Below are 11,779 nucleotides of genomic sequence, written 5' to 3'. Positions count from 1 at the left end.
GATTTGTTGTTTCTTTGAGTTTCAGTAAGATGTAATCTCATTCCTAAAATCAGAGGTATATTAAGCACCAAAAACTGTTCCCTACACAGGTTCCAATATGATATGGCAGAGAAATGCCACCTAGCAGGTGGCAAGTTGGGCTTAGCTAAACCTTTGCAAATTCAGGATTTCCACATAACTTTCTGTCCTTTGGGCTATACATTGTAGCACCCTTTCTTGTGGACTGGAACTTTTGGGTGTATGTGTGTGTTTTGAAAAGATTTCACACTTAAAGAACAGTGGCAGGAATGTAAATTCCCACATGCCTTTTGTTCAGATTCACCAATTGTTAACATTTTGCCACTTTCACTTTACCAACCCTCTATATAGTGTTACTATTTTATTTTTGCTCAACAATTTAAGGGTAGGTTGAAGACATCTGGGACCATAACTCCTAAATACATTAGCATGTATTTGCTAAAATCAGACATTCTCTTACATAGTCATAGTACATATGATTAAATTCAGGAAGTTTAACAATGGCACAATAGTAGTACCTAATATTATATAGACTGTATTCAAATTTTCTAATTATCCCCAAAATGTCACTTGTGTTGACTTTTTTTCCAAACACAAGATCATGCATTGCCTTTAGTTGTCATGTCAGTTTTATTGCTTTGGAACATGTTTCACTTCTGTTCAGAATTAGAGGGTGGTTTTTTGGACTCATCTCCTGCAAGTTCTTTTGAAGAAAAAAAGACATGGGGGATTTCAAGGTGGCTGCTTGCTAGAAAACCAAATTGCCCAAGTAAGAGGAACTTTTTTGTTGTTAATTTTGAAAAATTTGGCTGGGTTTTGGTGTCTTGAGTCAGCAAAGTCTATAATGCAGCAAGGCTTGGTAAGCATTAAAGAGGGTACTGAAGCTTTCCTTTATTTCATAATCCTGATTGTTTTTCTAGAAACCATCAATAGCCTCTAAATGACTGACTCAATTTTTGGATCCTATTCTCTTGACTAAGCAAATGTTTGATTTGAAACCAACCCAGTATAAATGTCTCTGTGCCTCTAACTCTCTGTAGCTATTCCTGGATTTCAGCACTGGGGAAACCAATCTATGCACCAAAAATGTCTAAAGCTGGAACCAAGGTAAGTAAATGGTCATGCTGACTTCTAGCCTACCCACTTTTTCACCTAATAATACATTGAAAGAAACATGGAGAAAAGCTTTTGCTTCTTCACCTGGAGGTGAGTATGATAGTGGTTAGAAGGCTGGGATTGATTGAAGAAAAGGTTAAGGAATGCTTATTTTATTTTCTATTCTAATAGAATTACCAAATAATTTATTAAGGGTTTATCTTCATGTGTGATACTTACTATGTTGAATACTGTACAGGTATGTAATGTGTAAATATTGTCATGATTTCTGCCTTCCAGCAACTAATCTCTGTATTTCCACAGGAATAAGACATGCAGATAAGAGGATTATGTGGAGTAGAAAACTTTCAGTATTCAATTAAAAATTTGTCTTGTGAAATTTAGCATCAACCATTAATATTCTAAATGGCCAAAACGGATGGACCAATCAAGTGAATTAAATCCTACAATACATATAAATCCCCTTCATTCAGCAGCTACTCACCCCTTTACCGCCCAAAATTGCTTACTTAGGTTAGGAAAATTGCCTCTAAAATATGTGATTCACGATTGTTGGACTGGAAATTGATTCTCTTTGGGAATGAGGGAATATACCTTCATTCTCTTTCTAATTCTTCACTGACTGTAGGTCTAAAGCAAAGCCTCTGGTGCCTGATTTTTCCACCTAATGTTTTACTGTGTAAATTGTTCAAGCCCATTGAATCTTAAAAGAATAAGTAAGAGATGGTACATGAATACTTGTATGTTCCTTACTTATATTCTCCAGTTGTTTACATTTTGCCATATCTGGTGTCTCTCTCTCTCTTTCTCTTTTTACTAAACCATTTGGAAATAAATAGCAGACTTCATTATACTTTTGCCTTAAGTTTTTAGGCATGTATATCCTTAAATCAAGGGCATTCCCTGTATAAACATCATATCATTATCAGGTCCCCCAAATTTATCAGAATATAATGCCTAATATTTAGACTATATTCACATTTCCTCCAGTTGCTCCCAAAAATGTGCTTCATGGCTGGCTTTTCCCCTGATGTGGGATCCAGTCAAGGGTCATGAATTTCATTTGGTTGTCAAGTTTCATTAGCCTCTTTTTTTTAGCCTCTTTAACATAGAGTAATCCCCTTAGTTTTTGTTGTTGTGAGACATTGACATTTTTCAAAGTCCAAACCCAGGTGTCTTATAAAAAGTCCTGACATCTGGACTTGTCTAATTGTTTTCTCATGTTTAGATTCATACTAACCACCTTGGCACAAAAACTACATAGGCAATGTCAGGCACTTTCCATTGCATTTTTTCAGGAGGCATCTGTTAACTTGTTGCATAACTGGTGAGCGCCTGATTTTTTTTCCCATTTGGAAAATAGAATAGGCGTATTTGCATCCAGAAGGTTTGGGGAGAACAATGAGACAGTGTCTTTAGTGCTCTGAGGTTTTTGAAAAATATGCCATGAAAATCCCACTAAAAAGCATCTGAAGTCCTTAGAGGGCTATCCACGTGTCTGGAGGGAAGGTTGTTACGGAACAGCCCCACTTTCAATGATTTCCAGTGTAGGAATAATGTACTCTTTTATTTCTTGTAGCTGGTCTGTTCACTTAGTAAAAACTTTTGCTTGCTAAGCCAAAAGAGATAGTAATAGTAATTTATCATTTACTTTTTTATTTCTTCTTGCTTTCTCATTGTCTTGCTAGCAGTTTAATCAGAGGAGTTATGGGCTGGGCAAAAGCAATTCATTTTACTAAGTTTGTTCTTGTTACTCGTGGAATAGTCAAGACATTTTCCCCTCTGCTGCACTGGATTAGTAGGCTATTTTTCAAAAATTAACTTGACAATTAGAGTAATTTTGTAATAACTTCTAGGAATATCTCCTGCACATTTCTTAGCCTTCTCTACAAAATTTTTTGTCCAAGAGTCCCAACCTCTCAGCTGACCGTAAAGTGGATTTCATGGTCTTCTACAAATGGAAATTGAGTAAAGGTGCAACATTCTCTGGGCCCTGAAACTTGGAAGGTCTGCTCCTGAAAGAAGAGCTTGGCCCTGGAGCTCAGTAATGGTTCTGGGGCAATGCTAGTGCTTTGTTTCAACCTTGGGATGGTTGGCTGGTCTGCTGGAAAGGTGGACAGCAAGGAAAAAATCATATATATTTCCACTTTTCATATACTGAAGTCAGTCAGGTAAGTGTGCAGAGGGTCGTAAGTGTGAGAAACAATGAAGGAAGAAAGATGATATTAATTTCCCATGGCATATCCCTTGCAGAGCCTCTTTTTTGGTGAATAGTTGGCCAAAAACCAAAGGTAAATTTAATTAAGTTTACAATCTATCCATTCTTAGAGAGTTTACCTTGATTTTCCTAAAGATCTTGACACAGGTTTTGGGAAAAGCCTGTGAGATTCAGCATTGGTCTTGTTCCATTGCTAAGAGTAAATGGTGTATTTTGAACAGTTAGCTGTGCAGGTAGGAAGACAACAGAGGGAGATGAAGTAAAATAAAATGAACAACAGATTACTAACCAGGAGTCTGCACTGCTGTCCACTGGTTTGCCTGCAACCAACTTGTAACTAGCTAATGACCTTAGGCAAGTCATTTAACTTCTTTCTCTGTAACAGTTGAAGCAAAAGCTTATTGGAAATCATGAGGCAGCTATTAAAATTGCTCTATTGGCACTGTGCCATCGGAGCCTCAGAAAAACCCTCTGCAGTGGCTAATGTTACCCAGATTTAACTAGTGGTGCTGCAATTTTGTTTTCTCACCTGTACCATGTATCTAAATCGTGCTGTGCTAAAATGGGAAAGGGAGCGGGAAGAGATAGAGATGACTGTGGGAAGGGAAGAGAGGAGGTGAAGTAGATGATTTAGGGGCAGGAAGGGTAAGGAGCCTTTTAGGGAACAGGAAAGGGAAGAGTTGAGAAAAATGGGAAGGGCAGGAAGGAGAAAGTTTACAGTGGAAGGAAAAGCTATTAGTAGGTTGCTATGTAGAAAGGCTCACCTGCGTAGAAAAGAATGAGGCCCAGCTGCGAATTATTTTTAGTGTCTTCCTTCATTCCCTGCATCTAATTAGTCACCGAATCCTCATTTCTTGTGACTGTCCTCATCGTCATTCACATTGCGGTTGCCTTTGGTTGGTCCTCAGCATCTCTCACCTCCGCCCATAGCAATCAGCTATTTCTAGGTACAAACCATTACATTACATTTCCCACATCATCACCAGAGGGATTCTAGCATGGCTCTTGTGTCACTTCTGGCTTTATTTCCTAACACTTCACCACATGCTCAATCTGCACCAGGCTTAATGAACTACTTGTCCGTATAGCGGCCCATGTCCTTCCACTCATTTATTCCATCAAACGAGCTGTCCTTTTTGCTCTGCCTCTGGAAAATCCCCTACGTATCCTTCAATCCTTGCCTGAAAGATCCGCTCCTCAAAAATCGTCTCCAGACTCTAACTGGCTCTGTCTGCTTCTTTCATCTGAAATGGCTGACATGGTTTTTCTCCTTCTAAACCGATAAAGCAAATAGCCACAAGGTGGCGGCACACCATCAGGGAGTTAACTGCTCAAATCAATGACACCTGTGATTTGTTTAAATTATAACCTGGCATTGATCTTGGATGTGGAATTACAGAACAAGAAGTGACAGACTCTGTGGTCCATTTGGTCTAGTGGTTTTCAGAAACTGCATCATGAATCCCTGGGACTTTCTGGGAACTCCGTTGCCTGTTTCAAACAGAAAAGTTTTATTTTACAGCCAGGGCTTCGAATCTAGTCCAGTCCTTTCATTTGACAGATGGGAAGCTGGAGCCCTGAGAGGTGGCTTGACTAACATAGTAGGGCTGATTGTAGAGATGCAGCTCTAGAGCCCAGGCGTAGTATTTCCCGTTTCTCAGGGCTGCATATTTCCTAGTGCCATCACAGGCTTCAGAGGTTTACCCCAAAGATTGTGAGGCAACTTGGTAAGAGTTTGAAGCAAAGGATCCTTGCCTTGTCATTTTGTTAGTGTGTATGGCAACAAAATAATAATACAGAACATATGATACATTTTCATGTCTGTATGTTCTATATCCATCTAAAATAAGCTCTAAAGCTAAGGTCTGTGTTTTCTTTTTCTCTATATATCTCTTTCCTGTCACCTAGAATGGATTTCTGTATTTGGAACTCAGTCATCTTCATCTAGCATTTGTTGAGGGTTTGTCAAGTGCAGGGTATAGGGGTCCACAGATGAAATAAGGCTTGGTCCTTGCCCTTGGAAGAAGTCTGGTAGGTGTCGGTGGGAGAGACAGATATAAAAGTGGAAAATTTGTTACATATGTACAGTGAGGAAGAAGCCATGAGTTTGAGTATGAAAATGCTGGCTTACAGTAGAGCATTCTTTTGTTTTGCTTCATTTTAAGCCCTCAGAAAGTGCTCATTCCTGTTGTTAACAACTAAAGTTGTCTGCCAGAAGACAAATGTGAGGTATGGTAGAGCTAGATATTTTCTCCTCAAAATGGAGGAGAAAGGAATTCCTAAAGTGGGGAATATGTTCTTAATTTTCATTTTTCTATGAACACAGCCACTTAACCCCTCAGTTTTTCCACTTTGTTTGCCCTGTGCTCCAGATTACTTTCTTTGAAGACAAAAACTTTCAAGGCCGCCACTATGACAGTGATTGCGACTGTGCGGATTTCCACATGTACTTGAGTCGCTGCAACTCCATTAGAGTGGAAGGAGGCACCTGGGCTGTGTATGAAAGGCCCAACTTTGCTGGGTACATGTACATCCTACCCCGGGGCGAGTACTCTGAGTACCAGCACTGGATGGGCCTCAATGACCGCCTCAGCTCCTGCAGGGCTGTTCACCTGGTGAGTCTGCAGAGGATGCACGTGCTCTCTCTCTTTCTGTCTCTTACCCCCTCCCTCGCCATTCTGCTCTTACGTGAACGAGTTTTCTTAAGATTTTCCCACCTCTTAATGGGTGGTTGTTTCTTGTTGGCTGCTGAGGCTTCAATGAAATCTTAGGTCAGTTCATCACAAGACTACATGACTTATTTCCATAGTACTTTCTCTACCTCTTGTATATTTTAAGGAATTGTTTTTCTTATTGAACATCAGAAGTTTCAGTCAGTGCACAGTGGGGATGGGTGTTCAGATCATCTCACTTTCAAGATGGTGGGTCCCAAACCTCACTGTTCTCTGAGTTCCTGGCCTGCTGTTGATTTCGCTAATGTTTGCTGTTCTTTTCCCCCTTTGTTTTTTTTAGTCTAGTGGAGGCCAGTATAAGATTCAGATCTTTGAGAAAGGGGATTTTAATGGTCAGATGTATGAAACCACTGAAGATTGCCCTTCCATCATGGAGCAGTTTCACATCCGAGAGGTCCACTCCTGTAAGGTGCTGGAGGGTGCGTGGATCTTCTACGAGCTGCCCAACTACCGTGGCAGGCAGTACCTCCTGGACAAGAAGGAGTACCGGAAGCCCATCGACTGGGGTGCAGCTTCCCCAGCTGTCCAGTCTTTCCGCCGCATTGTGGAGTGATGATATGGATGCAGCCATAAGCTTCTTCCTGGGGCCAAATGCTGGCTGGCCTTGTCGTCCAAATACGCATCATAAATAAAAACAACTGGCATGCATTCCACTGTTTACTATAATGCCTCTCCTTAAACACTTGTAGGCACCAGTAAAGTAGTGCCCACCACAGCGGGCAGTTACACAAAGCAACTCATCCTTCAGGTTATATCTTTGTGCCAGACGAAATGGGACTGGATTAAAAGGTTAGAAAATCGTACTGCCATGTGGTGGTTCTTGTTGCTTAAGGTCTGTATTAATGGTGTTCTAGGAGGATGCGGAATTCGTGTCTCCTCAAACTAGGGCACCTATCAGGCACCAGTGGGGGACCATGGACACCGAAGGGGATGGGGGGAACCCCCAGCAACGGGGTAGGACGTGGGGCAGAGTGAGGGGGGAGGAGTAGTGGAGGCAGGAGGGAACTGGCAACCCAGAAGGGCGGCTAGGGGAGGGAAAAGGATCCCACGCCCAATGGGGGAAATTGGGGGACAACTGGGAGGGCAGAGGATCAAAAGGGAGCGTGGCCAGGTTCCCCTTGTCCACTTGGGGCCCCAGGAACCTGTTGAGATCCCGGGCCTGATCCTCTGCCCACCTAGGCCCCCTCCAGCCATGCGGGTCCTGAGGGAGTGGGAGGGAGGGAAAGGGAGCAAAGGTAAGGCCGGACTTCCGGGACCGGCACCCCTGAGGGGCGTCTGGGGGAGGGGAGGAGTTCCTAACCCAGCGGGACCCACCCACGGTTAGGGGGCCAGCAGGACGGGGGAGACCCTGGGGGAGACGGTGGGAGAGGGGCACGGAGGAACGGAAGGGTACGGGGACAGTGCTTTCCCTGTCCACTTAGGCACCAGGAAGCCTGTTGGGCTCCTGGGCCTAATGCTCTGTGCTCAGAGCCTCCCTCCTGCCGTGCAGACCCAAGCCCCACCCCACACCCACACCCTGGGCCCCACCTCTACACTCGGAGTCCCCCTCCAACGCGCTGGGCCTAAACCCCACCCACACACCCTCACTCAGCAACCTACCTCCAAACTCCGAAACTCCACATTCCAGAGGCCCTCCTTTCCATGTGCGGCCTCTCCCTTTCTGCGCAGGTCCTGAGTGGAGGCCCCGCCCCACCTTGGCCGTGCCCCCAAGGCCTTTTCCAGCGAGCCTAGGGTCCTGAGCCTAGGCCCCGCCCTACGCTCAGCTCAAATGTCACCGCCCCACCTGCCTAGGTCCGGCCCCACACTAAACCCCACCCCTGCCTAAGTTCCACCCCCGTCTAAACTCCACCCCCATAGCCAAGGGTGGTTTTTTTTCTTTTTTCCTCTTTTAGATTGGGGTTCTGTTTTGCCTTGTTGATTCATTGCTGTTGATTCACTTATATTTTGATTTTTTCTAATAAATCTTTTATTTTTCTAATTTTATTCTTTATACTTTGTTATTGTTCTGCTCCTTTTGGCTTGTTCGCCCCCCCCCCTTTTATTTTCTTTTTTCTGTTGTGGTTTTATTCTACCTTGTTGCAGTTGTTTCAATTATATTTTTATTTTTCCTAATATATTTTTTATCTTTATAATTTTATATGTTTTTTATTCTTTGTTATTGTACTGCTCCTTTTTTTCTTTTTCTTTCTTTTTTATTTTTTGCCATGCCATGTGGCTTGCAGGGTTGGGCCCGAGCTCCTGTGGTGGGAGCTCCAAGTCCAAACCACTGGACTAACAGAGAACCTCAGACTCCAGGGAATATTAATCAGAGTGAGGTCTCCCAGAGGTCCTCGCCTCGGCACCAAGACCTGTCTCTATCCAGCTGCCTGCAAACTCCAGTGCTGGATGCCTCAGGCCAAACAACCAGTAAGACAGTAATACAGCCCCACTCATCAAAAAAAAAAAAGAAAGAAATGACAAAAAAATATGTTACAGACAAAGGAGCAAGGTAAAAATCTACAAGACCAAATAAATGAAGATGAAATAGGCAAACTACCTGAATAAGAATTCAGAGTAATGATAGTAAAGATGATCCAAATATCTCAGAAACAGAATGGAGAAAATACAAGAAGCATTTGATAAGGACTAAAGAGCAAACAAACACTGATGAACAACACAGTAACCGAAATTAAATACTCTAGAAGGAATCAGTGGCAGAATAACTGAGGCAGAAGAACGGATAAGTGAGCTGGAAGATAAAATGGTGGAAATAACTGCCAGGGAGCAGAATAAAGAAAAAAGAATGAAAATACTTGAGGACAGTCTCAGAGACCTCTGGGACAACATTAAATGCACCAACATTCGAATTATAGTGGTCCCAGAAGAAGAAGAGAAAAAGGGTCTGAGAAAATATTTGAAGAGATTATAGTTGAAAACTTCCCTAACACAGAAAAGGAAATAGTCAATCAAGTCCAGGAAGCGCAGAGAGTCCCATACAGGATAAACCCAAAGAGAAACACGCTGAGACACTTATTAATCAAACTCTCAAAAATTAAATACAAAGAAAAAATATTAAAAGCAGCAAGGGAAAAGCAACAAATAACACAAGGGAATCCCCATAAAGTTAACAGCTGATCTTTCAGCAGAAACTCTGCAAGCCAGAAGGGTGTGGCAGGATATATTTAAAGTGATGAAAGGGAAAAACCTACAACCAAGATTATTCTACCCAGCAAGGATCTCATTCAGGTTCGATGGAGAAATCAAAAGCTTTACAAACAAACAAAAGCTAAGACAATTCAGCACCACCAAACCAGCTTTACAACAAATGCTAAAGGAACTTCTCTAAGCAGGAAACACAAGAGAAGAAAAAGACCCACAAAAACAAGCCCAAATCAATTAAGGAAATCATAATAGGAACATACATATCGATAAGCATCTTGAATGTAAATGGATTAAATGCTCCAACCAAATAACACAGACTAGCTGAATGGATACAAAAACAAGACCCTTATATATGCTGTCTACAAGAAACACACTTCAGACCTAAGGACACATACAGAATGAAAGTGAGGGGATGGAATAAAATATTCCATGCAAATGGAAATCAAAAGAAAGCTGGAGTAGCAATTCTCATATCAGACAAAATAGACTTTAAAATAAAGACTGTTACAAGAGATAAGGAAGGACACTACATAATGATCAAGGGATCAATCCAAGATGAAAACATAACAATTATAAATATTTATGCACCCATCATAGGAGCACCTCAATACATAAGACAAATGCTAACAGCCATAAAAGGAGAAATTGACAGTAACACAATAATAGTGGGGGACATTAACACCCCGCTTACACCAATAGACAGATCATCCAGACAGAAAATATATAACGAAACACAAGCTTTAAATGACACAATAGACCAGATAGACCTAATTGATATCTTTAGGACATTCCACCCGAAAGTGGAAGAATACACTTTCTTCTCAAGCACACACAGAACGTTCTCCAGAATAGATCACATCTTGGGTCACAAATCAAACCTTGGAAAATTTAAGAAAATTGAAATCTTATCAAGCATCTTTTCCAACCACAAAGCTATGAGGTTAGAAATCAATTACAGGAAAAAAAAAAACAGTAAAAAACACAAATACACGGAGGCTAAACAGTGTGCTGCTAAATAACCAAGAGGTCACTGAAGAAGTCAAAGAGGAAAGCAAAAATACCTAGAAACAAATGACAATGAAAACATGGCGATATAAAACCTATGTGATGCAGCAAAAGCAGTTCTAAGAAGAAAGTTCATAGCAATTCAAGCTCACCTCAAGAAACAAGAAAAGGGGCTTCCCTGGTGGCGCAGTGTTAAGAATCCGCCTGCCGATGCAGGGGACACGGGTTCGTGCCCTGGTCCGGGAGGATCCCATGTGCCGCGGAGCGGCTGGGCCCGTGAGCCATGGCCACTGAGCCTGTGCTTCCGGAGCCTGCGCTCCGCAATGGGAGAGGCCACAACAGTGTGAGGCCCGCATACTGGAAAAAAAAAAAAAAAAAGAAACAAGAAAAATCTCAAACAATCTAACCTTATCTTATACCTAAAGGAACTAGAAAAAGAAGAACAAATAAAACCCAAAATTAGTAGAAGGAAAGAAATCATAATGATCAGAGCAGAAACAAATGAAATAGAAACAAAGAAAACAATAGCAAAGATCAATAAAACTAAAACCTGGTTCTTTGAGAAGATAAACAAAATTGATAAACCTTTAGCCAGACTCATCAATAAAAAAAGGGGGAGAACTCAAATCAATATAATTAGAAATAAAAAAGGAGAGATTACAACTGACACCACAGAAATACAAAAGATCCTAAGAGACTACTACAAGCAACTCTATGCCAATAAAACGGACAATCTGGAAGAAATGGACAAATTCTTGGAAAAGTACAACCTTCCCAAATTGAACCAGGAAGAATTAGAAAATATAAACAGGCCAATCAAAGCACTGATTTTGAGACTGTGATTAAAAATCTTCCAACAAACAAAAGCCCAGGACCAGATGGCTTCACAGGTGAATTCTATCAAACTTTTAGAGACGAGCTAACAGCTATCCATCTCAAACTCTTCCAAAATATAGCAGAGAGAGGAACACTCCCAAACTCATTCTACGAGACCACCATCACCCTGATACCAAAATCAGACAAGGATGTCACAAAGAAAGAAAACTACAGGCCAATATCACTGATGAGCATAGATGCAAAAGTCCTCAACAAAATACTAGCAAACAGAATCCAACAGCACATTAAAAGGATCATACACCATGATCAAGTGGGGTTTATCCCAGGAATGCAAGGATTCTTTAATATATGCAAATCAATCAACGTGATACACCATATTAACAAATTAAAGGAGAAAAAACATATGATCATCTCAAAAGATGCAGAAAAAGCTTTCAACAAAATTCAACACCCACTTATGATAAAAACCCTGCAGAAAGTAGGCATAGAGGGAACTTACCTCAACATAATAAAGGCCATATATGACAAACCCACAGCCAACATTGTTCTCAATGGTGAAAAACTGAAACAATTTCCTTTAAGATCAGGAACAAGACAAGGTTGTCCACGCTCACCACTTTTATTCAACAGAGTTTTGGAAGTTTTAGCTACAGGAATCAGAGAAGAAAAAGAAATAAAAGAAACCCAAATCAGAAAAAAAGTAAAGCTGTCA

At 41.3% G+C, this 11,779-nt stretch overlaps 1 protein-coding gene across 1 annotated transcript; it reads left to right on the top strand.

Moving 5' to 3' along the window:
- The first annotated feature begins 1,104 nt into the window (after positions 1-1,104).
- Positions 1,105-6,732, top strand: CRYGS (crystallin gamma S). Its single transcript, XM_059063778.2, has 3 exons — positions 1,105-1,125; positions 5,725-5,967; positions 6,365-6,732. Exons 1-3 carry the CDS (start codon positions 1,105-1,107, stop codon positions 6,635-6,637), a joined length of 537 nt encoding a protein of 178 aa, XP_058919761.1. The 3' UTR covers positions 6,638-6,732.
- Positions 6,733-11,779: the final 5,047 nt, after the last annotated feature.

The sequence above is a fragment of the Kogia breviceps genome, chromosome 5 (genome assembly GCF_026419965.1).
Source record: "Kogia breviceps isolate mKogBre1 chromosome 5, mKogBre1 haplotype 1, whole genome shotgun sequence".
Taxonomy (NCBI): Eukaryota; Metazoa; Chordata; class Mammalia; order Artiodactyla; family Physeteridae; genus Kogia; species Kogia breviceps.
Note: the sequence above shows the minus strand (reverse complement) of the source record. Positions and strands in the feature narration are given on the sequence as shown.

What these genes read in the sequence shown, in the direction of transcription:
- CRYGS (XM_059063778.2), top strand. Translation starts at nt 1,105, where the DNA reads ATGTCTAAAGCTGGAACCAAG. An exon ending in TGTCTAAAGCTGGAACCAAG is followed by an intron (nt 1,126 to 5,724) that starts GTAAGTAAATGG and finishes CCTGTGCTCCAG; the next exon opens with ATTACTTTCTTTGAAGACAA. An exon ending in CCTGCAGGGCTGTTCACCTG is followed by an intron (nt 5,968 to 6,364) that starts GTGAGTCTGCAG and finishes TGTTTTTTTTAG; the next exon opens with TCTAGTGGAGGCCAGTATAA.